General features: G+C 36.0%; 1 protein-coding gene across 1 annotated transcript in view; it reads left to right on the top strand.

The window, feature by feature from the left end:
- The window catches only part of LOC107674754 (low-density lipoprotein receptor-related protein 2-like), a gene marked incomplete at its 5' end in the record, with an annotated part of 69,088 nt that overhangs the window by 39,985 nt on the left and 11,271 nt on the right, over window positions 1–17,832 (top strand). The window contains 17 exon segments of the mRNA XM_016468847.1: window positions 1,609–1,779; window positions 2,068–2,291; window positions 3,891–4,068; window positions 4,253–4,449; window positions 5,620–5,865; window positions 5,982–6,110; window positions 8,207–8,326; window positions 10,932–11,048; window positions 11,302–11,418; window positions 11,814–11,951; window positions 13,165–13,287; window positions 13,406–13,534; window positions 13,690–13,821; window positions 14,822–14,953; window positions 16,730–16,873; window positions 17,160–17,325; window positions 17,446–17,574. Of these exon segments, the coding sequence (XP_016324333.1) occupies window positions 1,609–1,779; window positions 2,068–2,291; window positions 3,891–4,068; window positions 4,253–4,449; window positions 5,620–5,865; window positions 5,982–6,110; window positions 8,207–8,326; window positions 10,932–11,048; window positions 11,302–11,418; window positions 11,814–11,951; window positions 13,165–13,287; window positions 13,406–13,534; window positions 13,690–13,821; window positions 14,822–14,953; window positions 16,730–16,873; window positions 17,160–17,325; window positions 17,446–17,574 (2,592 nt within the window).

Consider the following 17,832-nt stretch of genomic DNA (forward strand, 5'->3'; position numbering starts at 1 on the left):
ATTCGGAAAATCTCAGAATCGATGCGGAATCATTTCTCGATTCATGATGCATCTATTTATTTTCCCAGCCCTAATAAAAACAAAAGCTGCTAAAGTGTGATTTATCATGCACTTTTTGTTTGCCAGTAGCGCATGCTGATGACGTTTTATTCTATAGTAACGTGCGTCGTAGCTTACGAGTCAATAGGTGTCATCATCGTACAGTCTACACGCATGTCGTTATTAGATCCATATCGCACAGTGTGACATGCAATGCTCTTATGGGATTGCTAAAATCGCGCAGTGTGTCTTGGGCTTAAATTGGTGGTCATGTGCATATTGCAAAATCTTGAGTAGTGACAACTGCATACACTCTCAGAAAAAGGTACAAAAGCTGTCTCTGGGGTTTTACCTTTTGAAAAAGTTCATCTTTGTACCTTATTTACACCTAAAGTGTACATATACAGTAAGTACATTAAAGGTACATATTAATACCTAAATGGTACATTTTTGTGCCTTTTAAAAGGTACTGCCCCAGTGACAGCTTTTGTGCCGTTTTTATCTAAATTTGTAGTTTCCAACTGGTATTAGTGTTCTGATCGTGAAAAAAACAATGGTAAATGCAAACAATGAACTATAACCAACTATAAAACCATGTGTAGATGGGATAGCAAAATAAATTCACTTAAATGCTTTTAAAAAGGAGAAAAAAATCATTGTTGACATCAAAGGCCTCACATTCCAGGCAAATTTTGTAGACTTTGGATGCAAATTAATTTGTCAGTTGGTAGAAGTGGGAAATTAGACATATGTCAACATGGACAGGTTGTGTGACGTCCTCATCCTCAAAATCTTAAATAAAACTGCACAAATTACTACTACTACTACTAATAATAATAATAAAAGTTATTGTTTTATAAAAATAAAATATGTAAAATATTTTAATATTTTAATAATAATATATTACTTTGTATTTTAATAAATTATATATATATATATTATAATTTTAATATAATATACATTTATTAATTTATAATATAATAATTATCTATTAAATTATTATTTATTATTCTTTTTTTTAGGTTTATTTAGGTTATAGCTGATATTATAAATCTATAATACTTACAAAAAAGTGCATTTAGGTGTATTGTGTACTAAGTACTGTGCACCTACCTGAATCTGTGCACACTACATTTAAAATTACTTTGAACTTTTCAAATATATGCGTTTTTTTTTTACTTTCTGTTCATCAAAGTGTTCTACAAAAATATGAAGCAGCACAACTGTTTTCAACATGGCTAACAATAAGAAATGTATCTTGAGCAGCATATTAGAATGATTTCTGGAGTAATGATGCTGAAAATTCAGCTTTGCATCACAGGAATAAATTACATTTTACAATATATCCAAATATTTTAAATTGTAATAATATTTTTTACAATATTATTTTTTTCACTGCATTTTTTGGTCAAATAATTGCAGCCCTGGTGAGCAGAAGAGCCTGTAAAACAGTATAAGCTCTTACCGACCCCAGACTTTTAAACAGTAGTGTACAGTATGTGGCCGTTACATTGCTGGAATTTGTTTTAGCTTCTATTTTTTTTTATATCCGATGTCATCTTTGTGCAGATATGTGTACTGGACTGACTGGGGAGACAAAGCCTTCATTGGACGTGTCGGGATGGATGGGAATAACAAGTCGGCCATCATCATTACTAAGATCGAGTGGCCCAACGGTCTCACTATTGACTATACCAATGACAAGCTGTACTGGTCTGATGCTCACCTCAACTACATCGAGTAAGACTACCTCACCTTTATATCCTGTCATCCAGAGCACAAGATTTAATTACTGCTAATTTATCTAATTAAATATGATATGTCATAAATGATTATGAATTGAATTAATCACAAATGATCAATATTTGCTGACAAATCCCACAAATGAAGATTTGGTCGTGCATCATTCAAACGGTTTTTCAACATTGTTTTTACCATTTTTAAGATGCTGTGTCTTGACTAATTATGCATTATTTTTTGCACAAAATGAACATGTTAAACATTATTAAGATGGTTCTGTCTCCTCAGATTCTCTGATCTGGACGGGAATCACAGGCACACGGTGTACGACGGTATCTTGCCGCATCCTTTCGCCATCACGGTGTTCGAGGAAAGCGTGTACTGGACGGACTGGAACACGCGCACGGTGGAGAAGGGCAACAAATACAATGGCTCTGGACGGGAAGCGCTCGTCAACACCACCCACCGACCGTTCGACATCCACGTGTGCCATCCCTACCGCCAGCCCATAGGTGAGCCCAGGACAGCGTAACCCGAGCGGGACGCTCATTATCTCACGTCAGATGGCTATCACTTCCTTTAAACGTCCACTGAGGCACTTAAGGGTCTCTGCCAATATTTACACAGTCTGTCCTTTCTCGGACACAGGAAAGACTAAACTCTTTATCATTGCTGTAATGGACAGGACAGGTAGTTGAAACTCTTTATCTGTGGCTTTCTTTAGAAAGAGGAGCTACAGCTACATGTTGTGGAGCCACATCCTGGTTCTTTGTAAGAGGTTATAGTCTGACTCAGTGGTTTTCAACTGACTACACAATTTACTCTGAGCAACAAGAACGACTCAATTCAATACTGCACGTTTATCGTATCAAAGTAAATAAAGCTGTCCTAAATGTAATGTATGAATTTTATTCAATATTTGAAATCAAATAAATATTAATTTATCATTTTCTCAATATTTTTCTCTATTATTTGCAAAAACGTTAAATGGTCTTAGATTTTAACATTGAAATCTGAAATTAAAAACTAAATCTGTATGAAGTTAGAATAAATATTAATTTATAATATTCTTACACTTATTCCTATTATTATATGCTTACTTATTTTTTGCATTTATTTTTGTATTTTTGTATTTATGCATTTATTTATTATTCTTATGTTTTTGTTTTTGATTATAAGAACAATTTACTAAAGATTGCCCCTATTATTCATTCATAAGTGTTGAATAATAAGAGGTAATCATAAGAGAAATCGGAATTTATAATATAATAATTGTTATTATTATTTTAATTTCAAAGACTGAATACATTTTAAACATTAAATAAACTTCAGTGTTTGATTTTAAGGGCATTTTATTTACTTTTGTACAAATAATAGAGAATAATCATAAGATTATAAAAATATTAAATACTATTTATTTTAATTGCTAATTCTGGATGCATCCCAAACATTGAACTTTTCCTTCAAACACTGAAATATTTCCAATGTTTAAAATTGAAATTAATATTAGGTTATTCTTTTATATTATTTTCTATTAATATCATAAATAATTCAATAAAATGTCCTTAAAACCAAACAGTGGAATTTAATGTGCAAAATAAAAATTAATTTATAATATTCTTAGAATTATTATTATGATTATATGTTTAGTTATTTATTATTTAAAATTATTTTAGCATTTATTTATTATTCTTATGTTTTATACTTATACTAATAATAGGCAATAATTGAAAAATAAATTTTGAAGTTAGATTTTAGAGACTTTTTAAATTACTTTTAAATTACCTTATTTTAAATGTACTTTTATAAGAGTAATATAGAACAGCCTTACAATTACATATAAATATACTTGAATTTTTTATTGCAAACAATAAAAGAATTCCCTAGAAATGTATTCAGTGTTTGAATTAAAATAAATATTCAAAATATTCTTAGTCATCTATTACTTTTTAAGTTTATAGTTATGATATGATTATGATTAGTTGCATTTCATTATTTGCATTTATGTGTCCATAATTCAGGACAGATTCAGAACAGACCTGAAACTTTTTTGTTTGTTTGTTTGTGACTCACTAGCAGAGTCTCACTCACACTATATCTTGCTCCTGTAGTGACGAATCCCTGCGCGGTCAATAACGGAGGCTGTTCTCACCTGTGTCTTCTGCGAGCCGGAGGTCAGGGTTTCACCTGCGAGTGTCCTGATCACTTCCTTACCGTGCAGATAGGGGGCGTCGCACGCTGCCTGCCCATGTGCTCCAGCACACAGTACAGATGTGCAGACAATATACGGTTAGTGTCTGCATGCACACTCTGTTCCAAAGCCTGCTGTATATTTTTGGGGAAGTCGTGGCCTAATGGTTAGAGAGTCGGACTCGTAACCCAAAGGTTACAAAGCCTACTACCTACATAGACAGCTGCCTTATGAGCAAGCATCCTAACTGAAACTGAACCTTGTATTTGTCTGTTCCTAAAGCTGTATCCCTATCTGGTGGAAGTGTGACGGTCAGCGGGACTGCAGAGACGGGTCGGATGAACCCTCCACGTGTCCCGTCCGGCACTGCAGACTGGGCCAGTTCCAGTGTAATGACGGAAACTGCTCCAGCCCACACTTCCTGTGTAACTCTAATCAGGACTGTCCCGATGGGTCTGACGAGGACACTGTGCTCTGTGGTATGGAAAAAAACGATCATATATCATGTCAGTATCTGCAGGTTTGCTGCAATCTGGGCATGAAGCTGAAAAGTTGTAGGTTTGAACCCCATAATAAAATGTTGTTATAAACAGCAGTATTTACAGTACATGCATTTTTGCCAAAACTAGACTTTCATGATCAATTTTCAGTGATGATGCCAGTGTTATTTATGTACTATTAACGTATTTTGAAGTTTTTGTATTTTCAGTTTTCATTTTAATTTTAGTTTAAGAAAATGTGCTTTTGTCTTTTTTTAAAACCTGCCTGCTTAAGCTTTAATTTATTTTTAGCTGTATTTTTTGTACTGAGGCAACATTTCTGATTTCCATTTAAGTTTTTCAAGTTAAAATTTTATATGGTAATATTTATATCTTATTTAATATTTATATTTTAATTCAAACATTTCATATTTCATTAAAAACTGAGATGTTTTAAATCATTTGTATACCATTATATTGTTTATTAATTTTTTTAAGTAACTTTTTAGTGTTCATTTTAAATTTTAGTGATTTTTTATTGTTTTAATATTTCTATATAGCTTTCATTTTAATACTTGAACTTAAACATATTTAGTTTCTCATTTTTCGTTTTAGTTTTCCCGTGTAATATTTATATATTTATTTAATTTCTAACATTTAATATTTATTTAAAAATCAAACACTGATTTTGAAAAAAAAACAATTTTTAGTTTTACTTAATTTTCGTTAACAATAACAACAGTGCTATTCTGCAAGTACACTTTAGATAGTATTATAGTTTTTATTCATATTTTTAATCACTTATTTTTATATTTTCCATTTTATTTTCGTTTACGTTTTGGTGCTTTGGTTGTGTTTTTGTCTTTTGTAGTAGTTTTTGTTTTTTTTATATGTCTGTATAGTTTTTATTCATTTGTATTTCTGTTTTAGTTATTTTAGCAAATCAGGTTAAATAAATTAAAATGTTGCCTCGGCAACTAGCTGAAATAAAAAAGTCTGTTATTTTATTTCAGTTAACGTTTATTTTATTTTAAGTGACATGTTTTTTAATGGTTTTATTTTAGTTTTAGTTTTAGTTAACTATAATAACCCTGCTATTCTGATATCTGCTTTTGATTAAACTGTTGCCATGTATTCAGAAATGCATCTTCCTCTCCTTCTGCACTCCAGCCACGCATCAGTGTGAGTCTCATCAGTGGCAGTGTGCCAATAAGCGCTGCATCTCTGAGGCCTGGCAGTGCGACGGGGAGAACGACTGCGGCGACGGATCCGACGAGGATCCCGCTCACTGCTCCAGCAGGACCTGCAGACCCGGACACTTCAAGTGCAGGAACGGCCGCTGCATCCCGCAGAGCTGGAAGTGTGACGTGGACGATGACTGTGGCGACAACTCCGACGAGCCCATCGACGAATGCAGTGAGCTGCCCACTCATAACTGCACCGCTACAATGCATTTGTTTTGTTATTTGATTAGTTTAAATTAGAGGAAGAAAAAGCCATGCAGTATGTCATCTGTGGGATGTTGTTTGCAGTGGGTCCGGCGTACAGATGTGACAATCACACAGAGTTTGACTGCAGGACAAACTACCGCTGTGTTCCTCTGTGGGCCGTGTGCAACGGACACAACGACTGCAGGGACAACAGCGACGAACAAAACTGTGGTGAGACATCAGACGACACACGACTGAAAACATGACTACAAATGCATGGGTCAAAGACATTAAGATGTCCTCATCAAAAGAAATGTACAAAAGTGATTTTATGTCCATAGAAAGCACATTACATGTAAGTAAAGTGTCTACTTTTAAGGTTTCAAATAAGTTTTTGGAGAATAAAATGTCAAAATTTGGTTGAAATAATGTTATATTTTTTTTTTTTTTTTTGCTCAGAGAAACCAAAACAAAATTGCAATTAAATTAAACAGAATTTTAAACAAATTTTTGGGAAAACAACAACAATTTAAAGCAGTATTACACGTATTGTTTTTATGCTTAAACCCTTTTTCGTCTTTGACCCGCATATATTTATGTACATAAAAATGTATATAATTTAATTAATGAAAGAGTACAATATAGTAAAAGTAGTAATATTAAAATTATTAAAAAATAAAATGTAAAATTACTATGAAAAAGTATTGAAAATGTATTACATGACTGAAAACAATATTCTTGCTCTACAACTGAAAAATGTAGATATTTTTAATTAATAAAATAGTAAAGTAATAGCAGAAGTATTAGAATGATGAAAATTTAAATCACTATACAAAAATGACTCAGTGTGATCATTTTTATTCAGAAACAGATATTAAATATTAATTGTAGATATTTAAATTATTTGAATCTAATTTGATCTAGCTTTCTAATAAACCTGGCATTGTATATTTTGAATATTGCTGGCTCTGAGATGAATTGCTTTGGATAGAAGCTTGTGCTAAATGTGTAAATGTAAATATAAATTTAACATTTTTTAGAATTATTTACAGCATTATTCAAAACTTGACTCAGCGTAACTGTTTTTATTCACACGGCAATGCGTACATCACAAAAATGTAGATATTCATTAAAAATAGTAAAGTAATATTAGAATTAATAATACTAAATAAAAATAAATTCAAAAATACAAATTGTTAGAAGAAAATATTAATAAAAAAAGGGTAAATCAGTATAGTGATCCATTTGTTGAAAATAGGCTGCAAAAATCCTTTTAGTTTTTTGTATATTAACATAAAAAACATGTTTTAAAAATTGTAAAATTTGCTTTTTTAGCAGGTTATTGTCCTTGTTTATTAAGAATTAAATATATGCGATCATCACCTTTTAAAATGCAATCAACAACCGATAGAATCAAGTCCCATGCTACATTTTTTTTTCTTGTTCGATAAGGGTTTCACTCAAAAAAATGCCACAAAACTGGACGGAGTTTCCATTTCATGCTGACTTAAACAAAAATGACTAAAATTTACTACCACCTTTAAATTTCAGTCAAATTCAGTAAGACGAGTCTGTATTGCTCCCATTATCACTGATGTTGTATAAAGCTTGTTGTGTGTGTGTGTGTGTGTGTGTGTGTGTGTGTGTGTGTGTGTTTTTGAACTTTTTTTGGTCTGAAAAAATCTCCCAAAAACCTCCCTTTGGGGACGTCCTCATTTGTGTTTATAATTTTTTTTATTGTAAAAATGCAGAAGTTAAATCTATAACTATCTGTATATAAAAACAATATAATTCTATTTAATGTCCCCATGTAGATAGCTAAGTAAACGTGTGTGTGTGTGTGTGTGTGTGTGTGTGTGTGTGTGTGTGTGTGTGTTTGAAATCATTTTGGAGTTATTCGTCCTCTCACACTCCAGCGCTACATTAGTGAGTGTTATTTCAGTCTGTCTGTGATGGACGGGCCCTCGGTGACCCCTCCTCCTGTCTGGGGCCACACCACTGATTTATGTGTGTGTTAGGCACCAGTGTGTGTGTGTGCAGTTGTGATTATTGTTACTGGTCTGAATGGTCAGTAATCTGACCGATATACAGTAAACACACACACACACACACACACACACACACACACACACACACACGCCCCGTTTCTCCTGGGTCTTATCAGCTCCCGCTCGCTCCATTAGTGCCATGCTGCACAGAGAGGAGAGATCGCCCTAATCTGACTGTAAGACTGAGACAGAGGTCTGTGTGCCTGAGCAAAATGTTTCTGCCTCTTCACTTCCGCTCTGTTTAACGTTAGCTTGTGTGTGTCTGTGTTGTGTTCGCAGAGGAGTTGACCTGTGAGCCGGCGGGTGATTTCCGCTGTGATAACCACCAGTGCATCCCCCTGCGCTGGCGCTGCGATGGAGACAATGACTGCGGCGACGGATCTGACGAACGCAACTGCAGTAAGTAACAGCAATGACCTCTTGGCTTCAGTCAGTTCAATATAAAACCGCAACAAACCAGAGAGATAGTTAAGTAATAGTCATTATTTACTCGCCTTTGTGTGGTTCAATAGAATACAATTTTGAATGAAAGTGAATGAGGACTGGGGCTGTCAAGCTGCAGAAATGCAAATAAACTCCAAATAAATATCATAAATGGTCCATTTAACTCTCATGTAGCTCTTAAATCAAATATGGTGCCTTTAATGCTTGTGACATGTATGAACCAATGATACATACAGGGCAAGATATTCTGTGAATATCGACTTAATGGGATAGTTCACCCAAAAATGAAAATTCTGTCATAATTAACTCACCCTCAAGTTGTTCCAAACCTGTATGCATGTCTTTCTTCTGCTGAACACAAAAGAATATATTTGGAAGAATGTGGGTAGCCAAACAGTTTCTGGTCTCCATTGACTTTTTCATAGTATTTTTTCCATAGTAAGTAAGTCAGTGGGGTCCAGCAACTATTTGGTTACCAGCACACTTCAAAATATCTTCTTTTATGTTCAACAGAAGAAAGAAACTCATACAGGTCATTTTTGGGTGATCCATTTCTTTAAATTTTGATTTACTCATTACATAAAGCTATTGTATGGCTTCTGAAGACTTGGAATACAATATGTGAACCTGGATCAAAAAAACAGTCATAAGTAGCACAGGTATATTTGTAGCAATATCCAAAAATACATTGTATGGGTCAAAATTATTGATTTTTCTTTTATGCCATCATAAGTAGCACAGGTATATTTGTAGCAATATCCAAAAATACATTGTATGGGTCAAAATGATCGATTTTTCTTTTATGCCAAAAATCATTAGAATATTAAATAAAGATCATGTTCCATGACGATATTTTGTAAATTTCCTACTTTCCATATAAATATATCAAAACTTAACTTTTGATTAGTAATATGCATTGCTAAGGATTTAATTTGGACAACTTTAAAGGCGATTTTCTCAATATTTTGATTTATTTTTTTACTTTTTATTTTTTTTTTGCACCCTCAGGTTCAGGATTTTCAAATTGTATCTCGGCCAAATATTGTCCTATCCTAAAAGCTTATTTATTCAGCTTTCAGATTATGTATAAATCTCAATTTTAAACTGGTTTTGTGGTCCAGTGTCACATATATAAACCTAAAAAAACTACTTTTATTTTGCTTTTTTGTCATGTTGGCGCTTGAAAAAGAATGGCTCGGTTATCCTTTAACATTTCATTTTCTCTGTGTTTAAAATGACATGAGGGTGAATACATTATTGCTGGATGAACTGTTCCCTTAATAAGAGAGAAAGACGCCTGTAAATTTGCTTTACCAGAGAAACAGTAAAGACAAAGATGAAGAGATTGAGAGGAACAGATTGGATAGACAGAGAGCATGGAGGAGATAACGTGATGGCAGACAAGGTGCTGTGAGGTGTGAAAGGTTGACAAATGGTCTGCGCTAAACCTTTGAGCTGCATTTTGAAAGAAGCGCTGATTTCTTCAGCACTTTTCTCCTCCCTGCAGAAGAGCTGTAGGGGTGGTGAGCGCGGGTCACTCCCCTGATGAGTTCAGCTATGAACTCACCTCCCAAAAATGGCCCTGAAGAGCAAGCTGTATCTCATCACATAAACCTTTAGTCCTGTGACACAGTGAAGCGCAGACTAATCACTGCCCTCATTTGTGTCTTGTGTTCTGCTGAACATTTTCCCACCCTCAGGCCATCCGAGATGTAGATGAGTTTGTTTCTTCATCAGAACAGATTTGGAGAAATGTAGCATTGCATCACTTATTTAGCAATGGATCCTCTGCAGTGAATGGGTGCCGTCAGAATGAGAGTCCAAACAGCTGATAAAAACATCCCAATAATCCACACCAGTCCATCAATTCATGTCTTGTGAAGTGTAAAGCTACATGTTTTTAAGAAACAAACTCATCATTAAGACATTTTTAACTTAAACTATTGCTTCCAGCTAAAATACGAGTTCTCTCTCCTTAGTATTGCTTTCTCCAGTGAAAAAATTGTGCCTGGAGAGATATATGCACTCTTTACAAGTGAAAACAGTCCAAAACCGTTCTAAAGTTAAATGTTGGTGGATTTTGATGTGAGAAGACAACAGGGGATGGGCTTTTACACTGCAGAAGGCATTATTATGGCGTATGGACTTGTATTTTGGACAGAGGCATCAGTTTAAAATTAAAAGGTCTTAATGGATTTGTTCCTTATAAAAATGCACCTTTTCACTTCACAAGATATTAATTGATGTACTGGGGTCATTTGGATTACTTGTGGATTATTGTGATGTTTTTATCAGCTCTCATCCTGACGGCACCCATTCACTGCAGATGATCCATTACTGAGAAAGTAATATAATGCTACATTTCTCTGAATGGCTTGATGGCGAGTACATTTTCAGCAAATTTTCATTGTAGTGTGAACTATTCTTTTAATAACACCCCTCACTTGTGGTAAAATCACTTTGGCACATACCTCTCTTTGAGCTTATTGCTTTATTTGCTTGCCTCCTTAGTATGTATGTTCATGTGTGTCTGATTGACACGCTTCTTATGCATCCGCAGCCCCTCGTCCGTGCACAGAGAGCGAGTACCGCTGTGACAACCTGCACTGCATTCCTGACCGCTGGGTTTGTGACCATGACAACGACTGCGAGGACAATTCTGATGAAAGAGACTGCGGTGAGTGAAAGAAAAGAAGAGACAGCAGAAAGGAAAGACTATCAAAAGAGGGATGGAGAGAGCCGTGGCACTTGCCACCATGTTCAACATCATAATACTGTCTTTTTATTACAGATTGGTCCTCAGTGGGTGATAACTCAATGCAGTTGTGTGCCTGGATACCTTGTGAATGACTAACAAGAAGTGTGCATAATTCATTTTCCATGGCGTATTGAGAGATTGGCTTTATTCATTGTGGATGAATGTGTTTCAGAGCTGCGGACCTGTCACCCGGGTTACTTCCAGTGCGGTACCGGCCACTGCATCTCTGAGCGCTTTAAATGTGACGGCAACGCTGACTGTCTCGACTTCACTGATGAAAGCTCCTGTCGTGAGTGTGCTGCCATGTTTGTTTTTTTTTAACTCTATTTAATTTCTGAAATGCTCCTGAAATGTAACCAGAAGACAGCTGTGCGTTTGTATTGCAGCGCCCTCTAGAGTCCAAAAGGGTTGTGCAACAGTTCCCATCATCATGCAAACATAAGGAATATCAAGGAATTTTACATTTTGATTAAAGACTATGAAGACAAACTTTTTTTTTTTAAATATGCACAGATGAAATGTTCACAATAAGATCAGGATCATTTTGAGCAGCCAGTAGTTGAAACAGCACTAGCAATGCCAAAGTCATGGGTTTGTTTCCAACTGAATGCTTGAATGCAATGTTAGACACCTTCATCATGTATTAAGAAAGTTGACTTTGAGCTGTATGTGTGCATATTTCAGCCACACGCTACCCGAACAGCACCTACTGTCCACCCTTCCTGTTTGAGTGCAAGAACCACGTGTGTGTGCAGCAGCACTGGATATGTGACGGAGATAATGACTGCGGGGATAATTCAGATGAGGAACTGCATCTCTGCTGTGAGAATCTATCTATCTATCTATCTATCTATCTATCGTTCTATCAATCGATCATTCTTTCTATCGTTCTATCATTCTATCGATCGTTCTTTCTATCTATCTATCTATCTATCTATCTATCAATTGTTCTTTCTATCGATCGTTCTTTCTACCGTTCTATCTATTGTTCTGTTTATCTATTTTAAAAGGTTAAACATGATTATTTTGCTCAAAAATCTAACTATTATTGGTGATTATTGTCATTTTATTACTATTTTTTTCTTTACATTTAATTAGAATTATTGCACTTTCACGTAATCACAAATCAAGAGAAAGTTAACTCCAATGTTGCCTAGTCTGTGGTTTTTCTGCAGAATTGGGCTACGTTTACACTGTTGCAGTGGGTTGTTTTTTAGTCCACGGGTTATTAATGATTTCGATGGAGGGGACCCACCGACAGGGGAGAAAACCACCGAAAAGCAGTTAGATTAGCAGTTAGAATGCTTTTGTTACGCAGACCTGGCAACCCTGGTCAAATCGCAGATTTAGTCACAACAAACAGCACAAATGACCACCTGAAAGAAAACAGACTGGCTGTATTACACTTTTACTTGAGTATAATATCTCCATTGAGATTGCTCTAACTTACATGTTTGCCAGTGTTTTCAGCTCATCAGCACGTTTTCAGTAATGAAGAGGGAGTGTGTGCGCGTGGTTGCCATTTTGGGAAGTTTAAAGGGGGCATATGATGCTTTTTTAAAGATCATTATTTGGTGTATTTGGTGTAACAGAATATGTTGACATGCTTGCAAAATCAGGTTGTAACACTCCAAAGAGAAAGGAAAACTTGAAATCGCATCATATGACCCCTTTAAGTAAACCACTGGGCAGAAAATGTATCGATTTAAGAGAAAAGCTCAGATTGGGTGATTTAAACTATTGACATCTGGCAGCTTGTGGAGGCTTGTTACCAATGCAAGATAATGTAAGTGGCATATTAAAATGAAAAGTTTGCAGGATAAATAACCAACAGTTAAATATTGCAGATGATTATGCTTAATAAACTGAAAGAAGGAGAAATCGTGATCCTGATCAAAATGCGGTTTATCGCGCAGCCCGACTATCGGTCTAAACTTTCTTTTTCTAATATAATTTGAATAGTATATCAGTTATATAACGTAATAAAGTAGATGTGGAACAAAGTGCACAACCGTCATGTTTCTTGCCTCCTCAGTGGACATCTCATGTGATCCTCCGTTCCGTTTCCGCTGTGATAACACCCGCTGCATCTACAGTCACGAGCTCTGCGACTCTATAGATGACTGCGGTGATGGAACCGACGAGAGGCCGGAGCATTGTGAGTGACAGCCAATAGATTGTTAACCAAATATACTATTTACCTATTAAACCCTTTTAATTCCCTAAATTCTATTGAAGTTAGTAAAACACCCTGTTTTGTGTGAATGACTCCTCAGGTGTGACTCCCACACATGGGCCCTGCTCTGCAGACGAGTATAAATGTGGGAACGGTCAGTGCATTCCTCTGCAGTACGCCTGCGACGACTACGACGACTGTGAAGACCAGACTGATGAACTCGGCTGCTGTGAGTTTTGCTCATTCACTCACCCTCATGTTGTTTATTTTCTTTCTTGCATAAACAAAAGTGGAGCAAGCTCCAAAAACTACAAAAAAAATCTTAGAGCTCTAGATCCTTTTGCCTGCACATCTTTGTAACATTTCTTCATCTGTCTCTGTTAGACTACGGCCATGGACGCACATGCAGTGAGAATCTGTGTGAGCATAACTGCACAGATTTGTCAACCGGAGGCTTCATTTGTTCCTGTAGACCTGGATATAAACCCAACCCGGAGGACAAGAACAACTGCAATGGTTTGTGGCGTTGTCTGAATACCGTATTCATTAGAAAATCTCAATATTTACTTCTTTATTGGAAGACAGGCTTATAGTGGTGCTACAGAAGCCAAACAGGACAACAGGAACTCAGTCATTTATGACACTTCATTCTACAAAAACAACAGCTCGTTCATTACGCCATTTCTGTCATTGCACATGTGCAGTACTTTCCAGTTTCCGTATTCAATCCGATCAAGAGTTTAGGAGCTCAGTCGGATCGATTAAGGTGTTTACATGAAGCCTTTTCAGTCTGATTGAGCCATCAGTCCAATTACCAGCGGATTATTTGGTTGCATGTCAACGTAGCTAGTGTTGCAAAGTTCATCAGTTATAAAACTAATTCCATTCATCTATAAGCAGCTCAGCAGATACAATAGTATGATTAATTAGCTCAAGTCAGTTCAGTGTTATATTAGTACCACTGAGATAATATTATAGTTTGTATTAATATTTTGAATTAGGTTTATTTTTGCATTTTAATTTTAGTTAAATTTAGTTGTGTGTTTCATTCATTTTATTTCAGTTATTTTTAGTACATCAAGTTAAACTAAATTCTAAATTCTGAGAAATTTTGCCTTGGCAACTAGCTGAAAAAAAAAAGTTTCGTTTTTTTGTGTTTTATTTTATTCCAGTTAACGATTATTTTAATTAAAAAATGTTTGTATGATTTTGTTTTCATTTTAGTTTCACGTAATTATAATAAACCTGGGTTCAATTCAGTTCAGTGACAGTGTTGATGTTGGAAAGTTCCTCAATCACAAAGACAAATTTGATTCAGCTATAAAGCAGCGTTACAGAAAATGATCAGTTCGTTTTTCATTCTGTCCTTGGCATGGAATCTTTTCTGTCTGCGTGAAAGCAACACAAGAAGTGCGCAGCTATGCCTGCACACAACTTCGAGACAACATTGGCACACCATTAGAAGTTGAACTGCTTCCTGTATGTATAATGTGAGGTGTTTTCTGCCCGTCTGCAGATGTGAACGAGTGTGAGATTTACGGGACGTGCCCGCAGCTGTGCAGGAACACTAAGGGCAGTTATGAGTGTTTTTGCGCTGACGGGTTTCGATCAGTGGGAGAGCAGCCGGGAGTCGAATGCGCTGCTGAGGGTAAGGCCTTTCAATCTGAAATTATTTATCCTCTTTTTTTACCTTCTATAGCCTAAAACTTGAAAATTTGACGAACATTGGTAAATATGAACGTACCTTTAGAAGTCATAGATGCAAACTTCTCACCTTTCAGTGACAACTCACTTTTTTGAGATCAAAATGAGGGCGGGGGGGTTCTTGCAAGGGTACTTGTGATCTTACAAGGGTAAATAAAGAACTGGGACTGGTTGCATAAACTGTTTAAACTAGTCTTAAAAAGTTAGTCATCTAGTCAGACTGGTCATAACTTTTTTAAATTTAGTTATGAAAAGGTAGATTGGTCTTATTTGTATTGGAAAAGTAAGACTGATTACTCCTTGGCAACTGCTTGTTGGTCAAACTAGTTCTTAAGACACAGTCTTAACTAGGGCTGGGTATCGAGTTCGATACTTGTTAGGCACCGACCGAATTGCCTCGATACCATCGAGTATCGAAAAACGTCTCGTCGTTCGGTATTTTGATAACTAAGGGGTTAATCTCATCAGCGTCAGTGAGCCAATAAGCCTGCAGCACTAGCCGGTGTGTTCGACTAGAAGAGGTGCAGCGCAGATCGATCATCCGCGAGAGCGATTCGAAAGCGCACTGCTCTCTTTAGCTCTCGTGGTACTGTAATACACCGATCGGTCTGCACAGTCGGTCTGCGTGAAGTCGAACACACCTACTAGTTTACACCGGTTACACTCAGAGATGTGGCGCACACGTGAGGCTGTAGTGCGAATGCGTCCCAGCCCCCTTCCATGTAATGTTGCTGAAATTAAATATGTTATTATTACCTCTGAGTCAGCAGCGATCATGGAAGAGAGAACACAAGCAGACAGTGCTGGAAGCTGCTAATGCTCATCAGTAAATCAGTGGAAAATAAATAGAAATCATGATGCTGTCTGAGCTATGCGTTTTAAACGAACACGCACTAGTGTAAATGTAGGCTAACAGATATGTAAACTGAAGACTATTTGAGCTTTATTAAAACTATTTTGTCTTTGAGTTTGTATAAACATCAACAAGCTGAAAAATAAAACCAAAGTTTTTTTTTTTTAGATAATGTAATCCAGTTCAAATTGATTTCATGAAATTGGTATCGAAAAAAGTATCGTTCAGGAACCGGTATCGAAGTCAAGGTATCGGTATCGATATCGAAAAATTTTGAACGATACCCAGCCCTAGTCTTAACATGGTGGCTATGGAACTGGCCCCTGGTTGATTCAGTAAGTTTTGTATAGTATTTTCTTTAGTCTTTACTTCAAAACCTATGTCTAAAAAGGGTAATATTTTATGTATTTGAGGTCTGAGATGTGGGAACGGTGAAAAGAGGGAGGGCAGACATTTTGCATTTTAAGTCAGCATTGCCGTCTAATCAGCCAATATTGTCTTAAATAGCCTGCATAGCACTTCATCTTTTATAACAAGGGATTCTGACCAAATCTAATCAATCTTGATTTTTGTAAAATGTTGAATCAAGATGGGGAGTTTTTTTGTGAAAAATTACAGTTTTGGACATATAAGGTAATAAAAAATATATATATATATAAAAAAAGTAACTACAAATGAGCTTGTAAAGCAAATATCCATGTGGAGAAATTCCGTGTGGAGCATGCTCCCGATCCACGCAATGTTCTCACCTTTTTTCCCCCTTACCTGTTTGCATCTCTGTAGAAGACAGCTGCATAAGTAGGCAGTAATGCAAGTCTAGGCTTTGACATCACCATTTCTTTCGCTCTCTATCATTTTTTCCCACAGGAAATCCTCCCGTCTTGTTATTGCCTGATAACGTGCGGATCCGTCGCTTTAATCTCTCGTCAGCGCAGTACTCTGATTATGTGGATAATGCAGAGCACATTCAGGCACTGGACTACCTGTGGGATCCAGAAGGCCTCGGCCTAAGTAAGACAATATTCACGGGATATCCCATCTAATATGACATATGCTTAATGTTTTGATGCAGATGCAGCACAGGGAAGCCCAATTTACAGCACAATAAGGCAAAGCCAGCGTTACTTTAGTATTCTTTATATACTATTACAGGATTTCTTTTGAAGAATGTTTTGAAATCCTTACCAAACCAACCTAGGTTTATGAAAACATGATCACCGTTAACACTGTGTTATTGTGTTTCTGTAATCAGGTTATGAATGCACACTGAAACATATTTCTACATCTGATTTTTCAGGTATAGTGTTCTGGACAGTGTTGGGACGAGGCTCTGAGTTTGGTGCGATTAAGAGGGCCTACATGACCACGTTTGATGACCATGGAAATAATCCTGTGAAAGAGGTGGACCTGAACCTCAGATACATCTCCAGTCCTGATGGCATCGCTGTGGACTGGATCGGAGGGTATGTGACATGCTTTTCTATACTTTACTTGAGCTCTGATGCAGACTGTCTAACTGGTTACTGGGACAGTTCCAGAGAAATAAACATCCCTTCTGCTATGCATTTTGTCTTTTCCATTAGCCATATTTACTGGACAGATGCTGGGACTAATAGAATCGAAGTGTCGAAACTGGATGGACGTTACAGAAAGTGGCTGATTCACAGTGATCTTGATCAGCCAGCCGCTATTGTGGTCAATCCTGGTCTAGGGTAAGAATATGAATATGAATGAGAATATGAACGAAACTATATATTTACTATGTAGTAATGAAATTTGTAAAATTTTGATTTTTAGGTCTGGAAAAGTCATGGAAATTAAATAAATTCATCTTATAAAATAGTTGTTTTGGGTTGATATTGCTCATGTATTGAGCTTATGTAGAGATTTATGAGTAAAGAAATTAAAAAGTATTGTTATTTTACTATAAAAACTATTTAATATACCTATTAAACAATAGATTATATATA

The sequence above is a fragment of the Sinocyclocheilus anshuiensis genome, unplaced genomic scaffold (assembly GCF_001515605.1).
Source record: "Sinocyclocheilus anshuiensis isolate Anshui unplaced genomic scaffold, SAMN03320099.WGS_v1.1 scaffold680, whole genome shotgun sequence".
Lineage (NCBI taxonomy): Eukaryota > Metazoa > Chordata > Actinopteri > Cypriniformes > Cyprinidae > Sinocyclocheilus > Sinocyclocheilus anshuiensis.